Source organism: Podarcis vaucheri (assembly GCF_965113315.1).
Source record: "Podarcis vaucheri genome assembly, chromosome: 1".
NCBI lineage: Eukaryota > Metazoa > Chordata > Lepidosauria > Squamata > Lacertidae > Podarcis > Podarcis vaucheri.
Window position 1 is genome coordinate 15,131,700 of NC_138759.1, and position 18,946 is coordinate 15,150,645.

An 18,946-nucleotide genomic window follows, 5' to 3' on the forward strand; every position below is an offset into this window, starting at 1 on the left:
CAGCGCTGCTTGGGCAGAAGACGGGCGTCCAAGCCGCCCAATGAAACTCTTTCAAAAAGCGCTTGTCCTTTCCGCCCCGCCCACCAACCTCGGTCTGTTGTTTTTCCCCGCCGCGGGGAGGCGCTGAGGGACGTCCCCGCCCGTCCGCCCGTCGACGGGACTCTTTTGAGCCAATCCCGTCGGCTCGTGAAGGCCGGTCGCGCGCGGAATGGAAGGGGAGAGCTCCAGCGCGTGCGCAGTTTGCAAGAGAACGTTTGCAGGAAACCGTACACTCTCCGCCCTTTCTGATTGGCTGTGAGGTCTCCGAAGCCTTCCCGGATTGGCTCGCGCGCAGCGCGGGCTACGATGGCCCGCTAAGGGGAGGTTTGCAGTTGCAATGCAGTTCCTGCTCTCTGGCGATGCGTGAGTGCGGCTGCAGCTGCAGTTGCGGTAGGTTGTTTCCGCGCGTTGTAACGTGGTTGTTCCTCAGGGACAATGGGGGAAAGCACACAATTTAAATCAAATTACAGGAATTGGTGGAGACGGCTCAATTGACTAGCAAACTCAGAGGAATCTCAAAGCGAAAGTTTGCGGAAAAATGGGATGGTTATAGAAGATATGTTCAAAAATGCAATAACAGTTTTGACTCCGTGCTAGCGTTAGAGTGATAAAGGAACTAAAAGGAGGTGGACAACAATTAAGGATTTATTATGCTTTCAGAATGTATTGGAAAATTTATATAGATATTCTGTGTACGTTCGATTGTAAGATAAAATATATGCAAAGGGACGTGACAGGAAGTCAAAGTTGAAGAAAAGATTTTGTAAGATAAAAGGGGGAAAAATATTTACTTTCATTATTATCATTGTGCGTGTGTGGGTGTCTGTACATATGTGTTTTTGTATGGAATGTTTGGGAGGAAATAAGACGGTAAATAACAAAAGACAAACTAAATATTGATGCATGTAATTTTTATTTCTTAATTATATTTAGTGGTAGTATTGTAACAAAATCATTCAATAAAAATTATTTTTAAAAACATTAGTTGCAGAGGACCTTGGCTTCTGCTTGGGGGCCTTTGGAATTTTGCTCTCTTCCATGCCTGATCGGCTGCAGTTGCTGCACATGCTGAAGAATCTCAGGAGGAGGATACCTTCATTGGCTTCATTAGAACATGCAGAGGCTAGAGCAGGCACCCCCAAACTCGGCGCTCCAGATGTTTTGGGACTACAATTCCCATCATCCCTGACCACCGATCCTGTTAGCTAGGGATGATGGGAGTTGTAGTCCTAAAACATCTGGAGGGCCGAGTTTGGGGATGCCTGGGCTAGAGAGTGCTTAGGACCACAAATTTACTTGGAGGTGAGCCGGGTGGCTAATTTGAAACACTGAGAGCATGACACAAGAAGTATGCAACCCAATCCAAAGTTTATCCCTAGATATGTTTTTGTATATTTATTTTCTTATGCTTCTACCACAGGCAGGACATGAGCACAATAGCACTTTAATTGCTAGTGAGCCACAGCAACTGGGATTCAAAGAAACACCACCTCCTATACTGGAGGAAATATAAGCACTGTGACTAGCAGATCCGATAACCTTAAACTCCCTGAATTCATCTAATCCTCTTTTGGATGTATAAAAGTAGGTGACCCAGGTGGCCTGTGGATTACAGGTGGCACTGTGGGTTAAACCACAGAGCCTAGGACTTGCCGATCAGAAGGTCGGCGATTCGAATCCCTGTGACGGGGTGAGCTCCCGTTGCTCAGTCCCAGCTCCTGCCAACCTAGCAGTTCGAAAGCATGTCAAAGTGCAAGTAGATAAATAGGAACCGCTCCGGCAGGAAGGTAAACGCCGTTTCCGTGTGCTGCTCTGGTTCGCCAGAAGAGGCTTAGTCATGCTGGCCACATGACCCAGAAGCTGTCTACGGACAAACGCCGTCTCCCTCGGCCCATAGAGCGAAATGACCGCCGCAACCCCAGAGTCGGTTACGACTGGACCTAATGGTCAGGGGTCCCTTTACCTTTACCTTAAGAAGGTGACCATCAGAACATATTGTGGTAGCAAATTGCATCCTTTAAATATGTGCTGTGTGAAGAAGTCCTTCCTGGATGAAGGAGCTAAGAATTATTATTATTATTATTATTATTATTATTATTAATGCCCCACCCAATTGACTGGGTTGCCCCAGCCACTCTGGGAGGCTTCCAACACATATAAAAACATAATAAAATGTCAAATATTAAAAACCTCCTGACACAGAGCTGCCTTCAGATGTCTTCTAAATGTTGTGTAGTTCTTTATCTCCTTGACATCTGATGGGAGGGTGCTCTGCAGGGAGGGCACCGAGAAGACCCTTGGAGCTGGACTTCAGTATCCAGGCTGAACAATTGGGGGTGGAGACGCTCCTACAGGACTGAGACCATTTAGGGCAGGGGTCTGCAACCTTTAAGACAAAAAGAACCACTTGGACCCGTTTCCGAAGAAAAAACAACAACTGGGAGCCGCAAAACCATTGCGACATTTAAAACAAATATAACACTGTGAACGGCTTACTGTGCTTGACTATTTCCTGAGCGGCTACAAAACTAGCATATGTTGTGGAATTTGCAGACTTCACCCAATTCTTGAAATTATTTTTGCTCCTATCAACCTTCCTCATAAGTTCTGCAATGGCTTTTCGTCTCTCATCTCCATCTGGATATTTTTCAGCAAAGGCTGTGTGTTTATTGTGGAAATGTCTTGCAATATTTGACTTTTTGTTGTTTGCAAATTTCTCACCATATATTAAGCATACTGGTAAACCAGTCTTGTCAGTAGAGAAGGCAAATGATTCTGTCCATGTATCATTAAACATTCTGTTTTCTTCAGAAATTTTTCTTTTCTTGCCTTTATCCATGGCTGGCCTATCGGGGGTCCAAAAGAGGGACGTAACTAGAAATCAGAGGGCCCCATAGCAAAATTTGCTATGTCCAATAATCAATGCCCCAAAATGCCATAGAAAATTAATCAGGGCCCCAGTGTACCATAAATCATAATCAGTGCCTGATGTAAATAATAATTAATAATGAGGGCCCAATGTCATCCTCGTCATTTTAAAATAACTTTTTTTGACACTTTTTAATTATTTTTTTGTTTGACCCCTCAGAATTACTCCTCCTCATAGAAATAAACGTTAAATCAACAAGTTACCTTTTTTTGAGTGTGTGTTCTTCACTCCCCTTCAAAACAGTGACCAGCTTACATGCCCCCTTTCAATGCAGCCTGCTTACAGCCCTCAACCAAAATGGCCGCTCCCGCGACTCCCACGTGCGCCCACAAAGATGGCGCCGACGATTTTCCCTTATCGGTGCCCTTTAAAGAAATGGCCGCCGCAGCTTCAACCCACGCCTAGAGGAGGCTAGAGAGGGATAAAAGCGGGGGGGGGGGAGGAAAGCAGCGAGGACGGCAGAGAAGGACTGCCGGGAGTGGAATCCCACACACCGCGAGGGGAAGGAAGGGAGAGGGTGCGAGCTGGAACGGGGCAAAGAGGGCGGTCCCCGGTCGTGCCTGGCCTTAAATGGGCTAGGCCACGCCTCCCCGGCCCCGCCGATTGGCGGGCAGGGTTGCAGGGACGCCCGGGGATTCCCCTGTTCTCGCGGGGGCAAAAGGCCAGCCCCCGCGAGTGGAGTGTGGGAGGGGTTAGCTCGCAACCCCGTCTCCTCTCTAGCTCGGAAATGGCTTTGCGTAAAATGCGCCTCCTCCCCTCGCCTCCGCCCCGGAGCCGCGGCAAAGGCGTTAAAGAGCCGCATGCGGCTCCGGAGCCGCAGGTTGCCGACCCCTGATTTAGGGCTTTAAAGGTCAGCACCAACACTTTGAACTGCGCTCAGAAACGTACTGGGAGCCAGTGTTTGTTATGTGGTTTTGGTGGCCGCTCCCAGTCACCAGTCTAGCTGCCGCATTCTGGATTAGTTGTAGTTTCTGAGTCCCCTTCAAGTTGGCATACTTGTGTCTCCAGGAGGTCTCTCCAGGCACTGGGCCAGACCCTGGCTTGCTTAACTTCATTAAGATAGTGACCTCATGTGCCTTCAGAGCATGCCCTGTGTACATGTGCATAGAAGCCAGCCTTGAAAGGAAAGAGGAAGTGATGGTCAGATCTGGGAGTGATGCGGTTACCATCACTCTTTCGGGAAGTAACTTTCTTACGTTTTCTCTTAGTCATATTATTTTCTTCTCCATGCTTGCCATAGCTACTGTGTTGCAGGATATTGGCTCAGCATTTGTGAAGAAATGGACTGGGAACAGCTTGACATGAACCCCAGAGTGATTGCAGCAATTAAGAAAGGTAATTTGGCTATTTACTCCTATTCTCTTATTTGCACATCGCACAATCACTGTACAGGCATAAAGAAAAGAGGGGTTTTTTTGTTTTTAAAAAGTCTCTTGCTACATTTGACATAGGGGAAATGTCCTCAGACTAGATAGGTTGCTGTTGCTGCCCCCAGGTAATTGCACATGCAGCCCAGACCTGTTAGAAATGTTCCACTCATTTTCCAATAGGATTTGCATCTAGGTAGATGTGTGTAGGATTACAACTTTGCAACCCTAAAACGTATTGAACTCAGTGGGATCAGGCATATATAGATCTGTATTTGGTTGTCTATAAATCAAACTTCCCCATCTTGGTGCCTTCCATACGTTGGTGGACTACAACTCCCCATCACCCCTCAGCATTAGCTGAGTTCGCTGGGGCTGATGGGAGTTGTAGTAAAGCTGCTGTAAAGGAACTCAGGTTGTTTTCTGAGGTTCAGCCCCATTGAATACTCTGAGACTTACTTCTGGGTAAACAGACACAGGATTGAGTTGTAACACTAGTTAATGTGTAGGGAAGGGTACCAAGAGGCGATAAATACGGAAACTTCATCTCAGAACAGTAATTGTCAGTGCAGCCGTATACCGTATTTTTCGCTCCATAAGGCGCACCAGACCATAAGGTGCACCTAGATTTTGGAAGAGGAAAACAAGAAAAAAATACCGTATTTTTCGCCCTATAGGACGCACCGTCCCATAAGGCGCACCTAGTTTTTTGGGGGGGGAATAAAGGGGAAAAAATTATTTTCCCCCCAGGCGCGGGGCTGGGGCGGGGGAGGCCTGAGCTTTCCCCAACCCCAGCCCCCAAACAGGCAGCTCTCTGCAAGCCGTGGGAGCCCAGCGCTGGCTCCCGCTGCTTGCGGAGAGGTCCGCGAAGCCTGGAGAGCGAGAGGGGTCGGTGCACACCGACCCCTCTCGCTCTCCAGGCTTCAGCGAAAGCCTGCATTCGCCCCATAGGATGCACACACATTTCCCCTTCATTTTTGGAAGGGAAAAAGTGCGTCCTATAGGGTGAAAAATACGGTATTCTGAATCCCAGAAGCCAGAACAGCAAGAGGGATCTGGCTTCTGGGATAGCCTCTGGCTGTTCTGGCTTCTGGGATAGCTGCGCCAAGCCTCTTCAGGGCAGTGGGATGAAGGCTCCCCCTGCCCGGAAGAGGATGCGCACGGCTAAGGCAGAAGCCAGGACAGCAAGCGGGATCACTGCACAGGTGAGGCGCTGCGCAGAGAGGGAGAGCTGCACAGCGCCCCTTCAGCGAAGCGGGAGGAGGAACAGAAGGAGCCCCTTCTGTTCCTCCTCCCGCTTCGCAAGACAGGCGCGTCGCTGAAGAGGCGCTGCGCAGCTCTCCCTCTCTGCAAATCGCCATTCGCTCCATAAGACTCACTCACATTTCCCCTTACTTTTTAGGAGGAAAAAAGTGTGTCTTATGGAGTGAAAAATACGGTAAATTTCTATTCAGAAGTAAGTAAGGCTGAGGAGTTCAACAAGTTTTTACTCCCAGGTTAGTATGTGTAGGACTGTAGCCTAAGGGCCTAACATACAACACATGCCCAAGACCTGTACTCCGCTGCTACTACGTTTCATTTTTTAAAAAAAAAATCTAAGTAGGTTATGTTCAATCAGTTTTCTCATTTCAGCAAAAATCAAATCTATCCAAGAGATTATGAACCTTTCAGGAGCAGATTTGCAAAGGCTGACAAATCTGTCCCGTACGGATGTACAGTACCTGCTAAGGGCCATTTCTGGTGCATTAAGGAAAAACTCTGTACTTACAGGTAAATAGTTCTACTTTTTCATGATGTTTCTTTAAATGCACATTTAAAGAAATATCATGAGTTTGCAGCGTGGATATGCAGTTATGCCCTTCCCCAATTGGGGGTTTTGAAAATGGAAGATTCTCTGATCTAGCAGATGTTAAGGGATCAACGTAAATTGTGATAACGTTCAGACCTGTTCAGGGAAGTTTTTAATATTCTGTTTTAATTTCTTGGAAGCTGTCCAGAGTGACTGGGAAAACCCAGTGTGTGTATTTATATAAATTTTTTATTATGTTTGATATGGCTACACAGGGATTGGGGATGGAAATACCAGCTTTTTTCTTTCCTGAATCCTCCTTTTAGCTCTTCAGCTATTCCAGGACAGAAACCACAACACTTCCCAACACCAGAAGCTAAGCCTGGGCTGCCCGATTCTGGACAGCTTGCTACAAGGCGGCATTCCCATTGCAGGAATCACCGAAATTGCTGGCGAAAGTTCTGCTGGGAAGACCCAGATTGGTTTGCAACTGAGCCTTTCTGTGCAATATCCGTACAAATACGGTGGACTGGAATCTGGTAAGAAACATACATTTCTGTACATGTGCTTGGTGTGTCTAGTATCTGTAGGAGAGCTACTGCATGCTTGAAAAACCTGTGCCCAAATAAATCAGTTCTTCAACTGGCACATCTTAAGTTCTCCGATTTGTGATAATTGTGCACTACTTTTATTCTGCATAGTGTTTATTCTGGCTTTGCTTATCCTTTGGAAGAGCAAGATACTCTGCATTGGGCTTCAGGTACATACCGTATTTTTCGCACCATAACACTCACTTTTTTCCTCCTAGAAAGTAAGGGGAAATGTCTGTGTGTGTTATGGAGCGAATGCCTACGGATGGCGGGGGGATCTGCTGCAGTCGTGAGCAGAGGATCCATGGTTCCCCTTCCTTCCCTCCTCCGTGGCTCGCTTTGAAACAGCAAAGCGGGAGAAGAGCCGCTGAGTGGGGAGGAGAGAGGGAGAGAGAGCCTGCTTCTTTAAAGGAGCAAAGCGGGAGAGGAGAGGAGCCGCTTACACGAGTCCGGAGCTGTTTTTTTCAGCGAGCCAGGGAGGAGGGAGAGAACAGCTCGCTAAATAGCAGCAAAGTTTTTCGCAAGCAGGCTCTCTGTCCCTCTCTCCTCCCCACTCAGCTGGCTTAATAGCAGCAAAGTTTTTTAGCGAGCTGGGGAGGAGGGAGAGAAGCAGAGCCTTTAAAGGAGCAAAGCAGGAGAGGAGAGGAGCCTTCTCCCCATATACCCCTCTTCTGCATTAGCAGCATCCTTCTCCACCCACCCCATGCATGTTCCTTGTCCCTTGAGTGCTTTTCCTTCCCTCCCCACTTAAAACGTGATCCACATGGATCCTCAGGATTTTTGCATTGGGCTACCCCAAACTCACCGTCAGATCACATGTCTGTGGCCACAGCACGAACCACAAAAATCATACTTCCACTGTTTCGTTTAGAATATTTTTTTCTTGTTTTCCTCCTCTAAAAACTACATGCGTGTTATGGTCAGGTACGTGTTATAGACCGAAAAATACGGTACTTTGTTTTGGAGAGGGGCTTGAGGCTCCACTGAGCATTGCCAGCCCACTTTGCAGCATGACTTTTCCATTCTTGTTCAGATATACCGTATTTTTCTGTGTATAAGACTAGGGTTTTTTTTTTTTTAACCAAAAATTTAGGTTTACAGTTGGGGCTCGTCTTATACATGGGTAGTGCTGAAGGGTGTTTTCTTAATTTGGAGTCGTCCCCCCCAAATAGGGGGCATCTTATACATAAAAAGGTAAAGGACCCCTGACAGTTAAGTCCAGTTGCGAACAACTCTGAGGTTGCAGCGCTCATCTTGCTTTACTGGCCGAGGGAGCTGACGTTTGTCCGCAGACAGTTTTTCCAGGTCATGTGGCCAGCATGACTAAGCCGCTTCTGGCGAAACCAGAGCAGTGCACGGAAACGCCGTTTACCTTCCCGCCGGAGAGGTACCTGTTCATCTACTTGCACTTTGACGTGCTTTCAAACTGCTAGGTTGGCAGAGCTGGGACCGAGCAACGGGAGCTCACCCCCATCACAGGGATTCAAACTGTCGACCTTCCGATCAGCAAGCCCTAGGCTCAGTGGTTTAGACCACAGCGCCACCCATGTCCCTTGAGTTATACATGGGGGCGTCTTATACACGGAAAAATATGGTATTTTATACCACTTGCTGTGCCCACAAAATGCAAGTCAACCAGCCTAACATTGAAACTTGTGACAGGTTGACATACCACTGCTTTTACAACAAAAGTGCTGTTTCCTCTGTGTGATTTATCCAATGAAAACCAACAGCCTTGGTATATTCTTCCACCTTGCTGCCATGATGGAAAGCCTGTCATTCCAGGAGTTCCCTTCTGTATTTTGCAGGTGCTGTTTACATTTGTACAGAAGACGTTTTCCCAAATAAGCGCTTGCAGCAACTGATTGAGCAGCAGCCCAAAGCGAGGGCTGACATTTCGCCCGATGTGGTGCAAAAAATAAAATTTGGAAGTAGCATTTTTGTTGAGCATGCCGCAGACCTGGTGAGTAGCAAAGCAAGTTTCTGGCTGGTAGGTTACATGGATCTAGGGTAGTTGAACCGAAATCTCATTGAAAGCAATGGGACAAGTTACCGTATTTTTTGCTCCATTGGACGCACCGGACCATAGGAGGGGGAGAACAGGGAAAAAAAATTTTTTTCTTGTTCTCCCCCTCTAAAACAAGGTGCGTTCAAGGGACATTCATCAGAGCTTGTGGGGCTGGCGGTGGAGGGAAGCGCTGCTTTCCCCCACCGCCAGCCTCAAAAGATCCCTGAAGCCTTTGGAGCGCAGCGTCCCGCTGCCCTGCAGAGGTTTGCGCGCAGCCGTCCCCAAGCTAGAGCAGCGAGACGGAGCCCTCCGTCTCGCTGTTCTGGCTTGGGAACAGCCTTGCTAGCTTCTTCAGGACAGCGGGGTGAAGGCACCCCGCTGCCCTGCAGAGGTTTGCACTCTGCAATCCCCAAGCTAGAGCAGCGAGATGGAGCGCTCCGCAGTGCTCCGTCTTCCTGTTCTGGCTTTGGGCTTAGTGGCGCAGCCTGCATTCGCTCTCTAGGACGCACACACATTTCCCCTTAATTTTTGGAGGGGGAAATGTGCGTCCTATAGAATGAAAAATACGGTAGTTACGACACCTAAAGGACCCATCTCTGCTTTGTGCAAAACACAGAGAGCAGTACCATTTGAAATTCCACAGCTGGTACCCAGTACTTCAGCACCTCAGTTGGGGTGATAATTCATGGGAAAGGCTGCAAAAATGCGAAGTCCTTGCTGGATGCAAAAATTAGTTTTTTGGGAACCTGAACTTTCATGGTTTATTGTTTTTCTTTCAAAAACAAAAGTTTCTAGACATTAGGGCTATGAAAAGGTACTTGAAAGTGTGTAGGTATTGCTGCTGAAATCTTGGAAGCTATGAAGTGATTGACTAAAGTTTTTGCTGCCCTACATATCTCCTTGTCTCTCGTTAGCACATTTAGAATATTATTTTTAAAAATTAAAATTGCACACAAACATGCATAATTTATGAAAGTAGCAGAATTTCACTAGTATTTTATTTTTTTTAAAAAAAGCAGAATCGGCACTGTTTTGAATTTAATTTTAAAGTTATGGACGTTATATTCTACCAGGGTGGATAAAAATCAATGATTTTTTTAAAAAAAAAAATTAAAAAATCGGATTTATTAAAATTTAAATCAGATTTTTTTCAATTTAAATTGGATTTTTAAAATAAAAAATGCTTTTAGAGGAAAAGTCTTTCTAAAGATAGTTTTCTATTTAGCCCAAAGGCTATTCATCCGGAAATAAGGATTTGTTTTAAGTTTTTCATGTGTGCTAAAACTCAGTCTAAATCACCCTACCCCACAAAACCGTTTAACATCAGTTAACAAACATAGATACATATGCTATAATGTTATTGTTTTAAATAATTTGTATAAATTGTTATTAATGATTATTTTTCTCCTTCCAATAAAGTACAGCAGAAAAATTGTCCAAATATAAACAGTTAACTTATTAAACCTCACAATAATTTCATAATTATCTATGTAGTATGTAGTATATAGCCAAATCAGTAATTTTTGATATAACTGTAAAAACTACTCTGAAAACTTATTATTCCAAAAATGAAACCTTCATCTGGTTGCTGGTATATTAAGATTATACCAGCAAGAATGAGTCTTTCTGTAAAAAAAATTTTTTTAAACCAAGTCTTCCTGACTAGTGATTTAAATCGATTTGATTTAAATCAAATCCACCCTGGATTCTATAGTCTCCCCAGTGCTACTTAGCTTGAAACTTATTAGTCTCTCTTCCTCTGACATCAGACCAATTAAGCCAAAAGCAGCCTGCTTAAGCATCCTGTGATAACAGACTAGATTGTCCATTCAGAGCTGGACAATCTTGGCTGCTCATTGGCAGTGATTATGCATCTCTGCATATCTGCTTGCCAGGGTCAAGGGTGCAGGAAAGCACCTTCCAACTGTGGACAGAACCACAGAGACTTGGGGCAAAAAGGGGAATTGAGCAAGAGGGAGCAATCCATTGCATCAAAGGTGGCAGCGAGAGCAAGGGAGGTGCAGATTGAATTGTGCAGTATTGTACCGCGGCACGCCTAAAGCCCTGCACTACTATAAATGCCCAGAGTTTGTTTCCTGTTGTAGCTGTTTTGTTGCATCATCCTTCTTGTGAAGAGACGTCAGCCTTGTATAATCAGTTACTTGGCAGAAAACCAACATTCCCTCCAGCATGTTCATCATTCCCTCTTTGTAAGCACAACAAGGGGATCAATTTGGTTTTCCAATAGGGCACAGTGTTATCTTTTTGCCTAACCATGTTTGCTTGTTTTTCTTCCTTTTACAAAGTGCCACGATGCATTCTTATCTGCCACATTTTTTCGTCTAAAAATCTGCCATGTGTGGATTTTTATTTTTAAAACATGTTCATGCTTACGAGGCGTGAAATGCAGCAAGGGTAAACATATTTGCTAAATGCTGCCCTGCAGCTGTGGAATAGCTTGGGCTATAAAATTAATGCTTTTTGAATTAGTTTAAAAACAAAACAAAACCTTGCTTCTGTTTTAGAATTCATTGCAGTGGGATACAAGTTCAGCTTCTGTTTACTTTCAATGGGGCTTAGCCATGACTGATCTTGGCACCCCAAGTTTTTTAGGATCTTCAACTTAAATCCCTTTCAACTCTATAGTTCTATTAAATCCTTGTTGACAGCCAGGAATGGGGAACCAATAGTGCTTCTAGTTGAGGTCCCTGCCCTGTGGAACTTCTGGTGCCATCTATAGACTTAAAAAATAAAATAAAAATCCAGAAGACATTTAAATCAAATCTGGTTTTTATCATTTAACTGGCTTTTATTTTCATTGCATTGTGGGTGGGGTTTTTTTTTTGTACTGCTTAAGAGACAGTAGCAACTAAGCAGAATATAAATGGTCAGAATGAAATAAAGAAATTAATAACAGTATTAAAAATGCTATTGTCGGGTTCAGGGACAGAGGCACAGGTGAGGGGGGAGACGGAGAGCGATGGGGAAGAAACCCAGGACAGTGAGGAAGAGGAAGACAATGACTTGAGGTCTTCCATGAGTCTCTCAAGTGAATCGGAGGATTCCCAGAAGGGGGCGCCCCTGGTCAAGCCAAGGGGGGTCAAAGGGGGGACTTGCCAGGAGCAGGGAAGCAGCAGGGAAACCCCGAGTGGGAGTGGGAGATCAGGGTCGGCTTCCCAGGAGGAACGGAGTGAGAAGGGTGGAGTTCCCAGTGTGACACACGGAGCAGAGCAGGAAGGAGACAGGGGAAGGAGATCGGGGCAGGACGTCCTGCCGGAAGGGGCGGAGAGTAGTACAGGGAGTAGTGTAGCTGTCAAAAGGAAGGTCAGGGGTAGCGAACGCGCGCCAAATTCAAATGTGGAGGCGCGCGGAAATGCAGAGAGCCCGGAGGAGGAGCCTGGCCCCAAAGCACAAAGGAGGGGGGAGCAGGCATCTGAGGGATCCGCGTCAGGGGAAAGCAGGAGGGAAGGAACCCAGGGGGGCAGAAAGACCCTGCGGAAAAGAAAGGACAGGAAGAGGTGGTCTAGCACAAGCCTCTTAAACTGGTGTAGAGGCGGGACCGATTCAGAGGGGACTTCAAACGTCTAGCCTAAGAGACGCGGGGCTGCGCGCCTCGGTTGTGGAACCAATAATGAACTGCAATAAACATCCTTGTATATAAGAAGAGCTTGGCGTTGGTCTTTTGTGAGTGAGACCTGAGGCAGCCCCTGACATCTATAAGTCAGGTGTGGGGAACCTCTGACCCCTCTCATCAGCCCCAGCGGCCAATGATGATTTTAATGAAGGCCAAAGGTTTCCTGGCACCTACTTCAAATATATAGTGTGTGATCACAACAAAACAGGAAGCAATCCATTTGTGGAGCTCTCATGATTTTAAATTGACTTTGGAGTGGGTCTGTTGCACTTTGCACCCAAAGGTTCTCTGCTCAGTCCCTTGAATTGGACCTTTGCTTGAGACGCTGCAGAAACGCTGCCGGTCTTAAGATTCAAGAGGAGACAGTTTCTGGCAGGATGGACCAGTGGCCTGACTTTCAGCTCCATTTGTTCAGTTTTCCAAATGCAAACAAAAAAAATGAATTGTCTCATTCCTGGGCTATGTAAAAAGTTGCTTGATGTAACAAAGAGCAAGATTGTGTTGTATCACATGCTATAGTCCGGCCACACACCGCAAGTTGCGGGACTCCCTTCCAGATACCATTGTATTGCCTCCTACGCGGACCACATATTGGGTGTAAGTAAGGTACAGTGGTGCCTCGCAAGACGAAATTAATTCGTTCCGCGAGTTTTTTTGTCTGGCGAATTTTTCGTCTCGCGAAGCACAGTGTCGGAAAAGTTTTGGAAAAGCTTCAGAAATCACCAAAAACCTCAAAAAAGGCTACCACACCGCGTTCTATGAGTTGCTCCTCGAAGTCAAGTCGCAACTGTATTAACGGTGTTAAGAAAAAGGAAACAAACTTGCAAGACGTTTTCGTCTTGCGAAGCAAGCCCATAGGGAAATTCGTCTTGCGAAGCAGCTCAAAAACCGCAAAACCCTTTCGTCTAGCGAGTTTTTCGTCTTGCGAGGTATTCGTCTTGCGGGGCACCACTGTATATGTATTTTAATTTTGTATTTTATTGGCATTTTCAAAACGATTCTATGGTTTTTGTTCTCTCCCCTATTGCTCTATTCTGCTCACATATCTGGTTATGATGTGATGCTAAAGGTACACCTTGCAATTGTGTGCTGCTATTTTTGGTACAGATTTGTTGGCAGTTCTGTGTTCCCACTGGCAGAATGGGCAGGATGCAAATATGAGGAAATAAATACGGTGTTTCAGTGGGGCTTACTCCAAAGTTAACGTGCACAGGTTTGCAGCATTACAGTTGCAAATTGCTGATTAGTGAGTTGCTATGTTGGCGTCTCAAGCAAATGCAGCCATCGAAATGCTAATGCTAGTAGTAGTAGTAGTAGTAGTAGTAGTAATAATTTATTATTTATACCCCGCCCATCTGGCTGGGTTTCCCCAGCCACTTGGGGTGGCTTCCAATAAAAAGATTAAAAATACATTAAAACATCAATCATTAAAAACTTCCCTAAACAGGGCTGCCTTCAGATGTCTTCTAAACGTCAGATATTTATTTCTTTGACATCTGGCAGGGGGGCATTCCACAGGGCCAGCGCCACTACCGAGAAGGCCCTCTGCCTGGTTCCCTGTAACTTAGCTTCTCACAGTGAGGGAACCGCCAGAAGGCCCTCAGAGCTGGACCTCAATGCCTGGGCTGAATGATGGGGGTGGAGACGTTCCTTCAGGTATACTGGGCCGAGGCCATTTAGGGCTTTTAAGGTCAGCACCAACACTTTAAATTGTGCTCGGAAACGTGCTGTGAGCCGATGTAGGTCTTTCAAGACCAGTGTTATGCAGTCTCAGTGGCCACTCCCAGTTACTAGTCTATCTTAGGCTCAAGATGCTTCCAGCTATTAGCTGAAGTATAGCAAAACAGACCCAGTGAGGTTGCAGAGGAACCCGCTGCAACAGTGCAGGCCTTGACCTCCTCAGTCTGATTTCTGAAGGTTCCATATCATTGCAGGAGACTTTCCACGAGTGTATTACTAAGAGGATTAACTTGCTGGTCTCAAGGGGCATGGTTCGCCTGGTCGTGATCGATTCCATCGCTGCCTTATTCAGATGCGAGTTTGCCGCCAAGGATTCCGTCCTGAAAGCCAAATATTTGCAGATATTTGGAGCCAAACTTCACAAGCTAAGCAGCAAGTTCAGAGTCCCAGTGGTATGCATTAATCAGGTAAAGCTTAGAATTTATTTGATTTCACCATTGTGGGCATTGATTTCAATGGATCTAAATGTGCCCAATTGGATTTTGGCTTATCTGGCAGTTCTGGGAAATGTAAGCAGAGCTGATGCACTGAAGGGACAGTGAACCAGAATATTACATCAGATAAGAACATATTGGCACAAGCGAGATAGGGTGGAACATGATGGCATCTATGTGTGAATGCAAAAAGCCCTTGGGCTTATTTATTGCATTCTCAAAAGTCTATTTCTTTTTTGGCTGGTGTTTTGGGAAATAGTGAGAGGTGGAAATTTTTTCTTCTTCTCCATCAGCTGCTCAGCATGGAATATTTTGTGCATGTTATCCGAACTCACTTCCAGATGCGATTGCAGTTTTACGTCCACATACCTGGTTTTGAAATGGAATTGATCTTGCTTATCTGGAAGCAAGTCCTGCTGATCTTCACATTCCAATTCAAAAGTGTATTAAGTAGCCCCATCTAAACATGCATCATGGTACATTGATTCCAATGGAAGTTGCCTCCAAATAAAAAAATTGCCCTTATGTTTCAGCTTTTTATCCAGATACTTCAAACTGGTATTGGGGATCAGAAACATTCGATCACAAAGGGGTTTCTCTCTCTCTCTCTCCACCTTCTTGTGCAGACTAACTGAAGCTGCAGTCTCTCAGTATAAATGCAAGGGCTGAGTAGCTCAGTTGGTAAAGCATGAAATGCTTATTCTTGGAGTCCTGGGTTCTAGACTCACATTGGGCAAAAGATTCCTGCACTGCAGAGGGTTGGACTAGATGACCCTCATGGCCCCTTTCAACGCTACAGTTCTGTAATTTGTAGTTCTAGTCCATCACTGCTTAGGTGCAGAACTTGCATTTAAACATTATTTACCTGGTCGCCATGGGCAACAAGGAATTGAATGCAGATAATAAAATGTTGATGTGGGCTTCTAGAGTCTTGTTGCCTTGTCTGCCACCACCACTCTTTCCCTTCTTTGTGGGGGAGGGGGGAGGGAGAGAATTGTACAGCCTGTCCATAATCCTTTATTGCAGGGGGAGCATTTTCCTGCCTATTCCCCTCTTGGAAATCTTTTGCTTGCTCTCTCATTTTTCCGCATTCTAGGTAACTGACACAATGGATGAGAAAGGAGGTGCTGCTCAGAGTAGTCCTGGGTGAGTACAACACAACATGCATGCATGCAAAGACACCCACCCACTCAGCAAACACATTTGAAGAACAGACAAAGGGTAGTTCACCACTCTCCTAGCAGCAATGGATTTGACACACAAGTGGCAATATTGCACCAAGAGGCTCGGATTCTCCACAGCCCCCTTTGGTACATACTGAATGCATAGGGTGGGATGGGGGTGGTCATCCAATTTGACATATTTTGTGCCCATGTATTGTATGGGGGGTGGTGCTCAGTGCTCTGGTGCACCCAAAAAACCACTCAACATTTAACTGACATTAAGGCAGGGATAGAGAAACTGTGACCCTCCAGCAGCTCCCAGCAGCCCTAGCTAGGGCTGGAGTGGCCAGTGGTTAGGGGCAAAGGGAGCTCAAACACCACCAAAAGGGCCATAGGTTCCCTGTCACTGATTTAAGCCATCTGTTCCACAAGGCCCTAGCATAGCCCTATAATTTCTGCATTGCAGGGGGTTGGACTTACATGACCCTTGGGGTCCCTTCCAACTCTGCTATTCTATGATATGCCTCTGGGTCAACTCAAACTCTTAACTTGGGGAGGAGAGCCTGGTACCCTCCAGATATGTTGTTGAACTCCCATCAGCCTCACCCAGCATGGTCTTAGTAAGGGGTGATGAAATTAGTTGTCCAGCAATCTCTGGAGGTTCCCGATCCCCGACTTAACTGGCAAGTCTGCCCGTCTTAAACTTAGCAGGAAGTTTTGTTAAGACACAGGCTTTATTGTGTTTTCAGATGCGCCACCAAGAGAGTAGTTCCGGCACTTGGAATAACTTGGTCCAATCAGCTGTTGATGCGGCTGATGGCAAGCCGGAGGACAGACCAACCGCTGGCTGCCAATGATGCGCCACACCAGGGCAGAAGTGCGCTGCGGACGTTAAGGGTGGTTTTTGCTCCTCACCTGCCCCCATCTTTTTGCTACTATGCAGTCAACTTGGAAGGTGTAAAAGGAATAAAGGAGATGCCACCGAATTTATGAAGAAAACTGTGAAGCTTCTTGTGTGCTGCAGATTTATTCATGCTACAGTACAATGGAATTTAGCTGCTGTAGTAAAATCGGCAGTGAACCATGGTTGCATCCTTGGTTAAGCTGGGAAATGTAAACAAAACTAATTTTGGGAGGGAGCAATTTTTACTTTTAAAACTTTTTAAAGGGAGTAATTTTTGTACAAGACCAGCCCAGTTTTAAAGCAATTGCAGAGTCAAGCATCTAACAAATAGCCTAAGTATTATCTGAATCCTCTGGAGGGTTAACTTGTTAAAATTTGTTGAGGCAAACACTGAGTAAGTATCTTATATTTATTGGTCCTAGGGTAAGAATATCCTTTCTCTAGAACCTGTGTGTGTGAATATTTACAGTTGGTTTCATCTGTTAAGGCTGAACATAAGAGTTTGTATAAGACCAAGACACTACTTTAATCCAGTTTATCTTTGGAGCCCCTTTGGACGTTTCCTTGTATATTCCGAAGAACTATAATGAGTTTATTCTACAAAGCTTTGTCTTTTATGCCCTTTTTTTAAAAGAACAGGTTATTTAAAATTTGCTTTTAAAAGATAAACAGAAATATTAACTGCTTTTGTAACACTCTTAACATAAAAAGCCACGTTTGCAGAAGTCTTTTTCTTTCAATATTTTATTTTTACACTTTGAAAATGTCAAGGACGCTTTACATGTTAAACAGTTTCACAACGGACCACAGCTCTGTAACAGGTTTGAAAGAAAAAGATCAGGAATCATTTCGTGGAAATAAGCTATACATAAGAAGCAATATCTTTTGTTCTATGTTCTAAGGCTGCTTTCTATGGAGACGTGTATTTAGAGAACTAAACCGCCAAGTTGAAAGCACAGTAATTCTAGTTAAACATCCAGAATATTTTAGCATTAAGAGTGAATGGCTTAACTACTGACCTCTCATCTTCTACCGTGCAAGAATGGGATTCAGAATTTCAAATTTAAGCAGGACCTAGCCAAATCAGGTCTAGGTAGATCAACGTGCAAAACCCCTTTACTCATTCTTCAATGATTTAAATTTATCTTGCAACAATTTTTTAAAAGTATATTTCTAATTTAAAGCTGAAGTGCAAGTCTTAACTTATCCAGTTGAAAACTTCCTTTTTTTTTTTAACAAAACAAAACATTGCTCCCTTCACTGACCTTAATTGCCTCAGTGCTTTAAAGTGACATTCAGCTACGCCTGTTTGTTTAGATTAGGCATCCAAAAAGGTAAGTGATCCAAATACACCGCATTATTCAAACTGAGAAGATGGAATTTCATATTACAGTACAAGAAACACAGGTCTGCCATCAGAAACAACTTAAATGTCACGTCCTCTATGCTAATCTACAGCACCATTTAACCTGGAATGTCCTGACATTACACTATCCTCCCATTAGCCGCTGCTCTTGTCATCAAGTGTGGGAGAGCAAACCAAGCATATCATCTATATGTAAGGATTTTGGAAAAGCTGTTGGGGTGGGGGAGCTGTGCTCTTTGCTGTTTCTGGCAGCGGCCCTTTTGCTCCTTGTAATGTACAGACTGAGAACAAATGTGTCCTTGGTTTAGTATTTCCTGGGTCTCCACGTCTCGAAATCACAAAATAAAGCCCAGTATTTGAAATCAAGAGCAGTATTTATGGGCTTTTCTGAAGTATGCCTGAGGCCAAATTCCGTTATGCTAGCTTGCTTTATGAGAAGCGCACACTGCATATGACTTGAGCCCAACAACATAGCAGCATTAAGGAATATATGTGCCCTAGTAAACAAATCTGTACATTTCAACTTAACACTGTAAACCGTTTCAGTACAGCACTGCACTTTCCGTTTTCGGCTCTTATGTACAAAATAACCGTATTTCATATACCAAAGTCAGTGGAATCCTGTTAGTTTAAACTCCAAACAGCCCTCAGTTTTCCCAGCTTGATTATTTGCATCCAGCTCATTGCCCTCCATTATCCCTTAGTGCGTTCCAATTTGTCCCTTGCCAAGCTACATTTTGCTGACATTGGCGGAAATAGTCCTATTGGCTTGTATTGTTTGTATACCTGACTGGGGCTTGCATTGAAATAGCACTTGGGTCTTCTTCAGATTTAACCCTTGCTTCCATAGAATTGCTCTTGTAAAACTACACTTACGGGAAACCTTGTCTGATTAGTAATACACATGAATTTTCTGGAGCAAGAGTTGATTTTTGCTGGCTCCTGCTTAAGGTACAGTCGCACAACCATACATAGTGGTGATC

General features: G+C 44.9%; 1 protein-coding gene and 1 long non-coding RNA gene across 9 annotated transcripts; one reads left to right on the forward strand and one right to left on the reverse strand.

Annotated features, from left to right (window-relative positions):
- Positions 1-78: 78 nt before the first annotated feature.
- XRCC3 (X-ray repair cross complementing 3) lies at positions 79-17,828 on the forward strand. Of its 8 annotated transcripts, none has more exons than XM_082219041.1 (9): positions 79-429; positions 1,460-1,627; positions 4,209-4,303; positions 5,968-6,105; positions 6,451-6,663; positions 8,523-8,677; positions 14,291-14,503; positions 15,627-15,676; positions 16,443-17,828. In XM_082219041.1, the coding sequence occupies exons 2-9, from the start codon at positions 1,614-1,616 to the stop codon at positions 16,684-16,686; spliced, it is 1,122 nt and encodes a 373-aa protein (XP_082075167.1). In that variant the 5' UTR covers positions 79-429; positions 1,460-1,613; the 3' UTR covers positions 16,687-17,828. The 8 variants fall into 8 exon arrangements, with proteins under 8 accessions (XP_082075167.1, XP_082075170.1, XP_082075172.1 ...); XM_082219044.1 differs by having other exon boundaries at positions 1,460-1,557; XM_082219046.1 differs by lacking the exon at positions 1,460-1,627 and adding an exon at positions 3,977-4,108.
- Positions 2,761-3,803, reverse strand: LOC309531079. The gene is made up of 2 exons (XR_014219059.1): positions 3,172-3,803; positions 2,761-2,885 (listed from the first exon to the last, which is right to left on the reverse strand). It is a non-coding gene; the product is annotated as an uncharacterized lncRNA (long non-coding RNA).
- Positions 17,829-18,946: the final 1,118 nt, after the last annotated feature.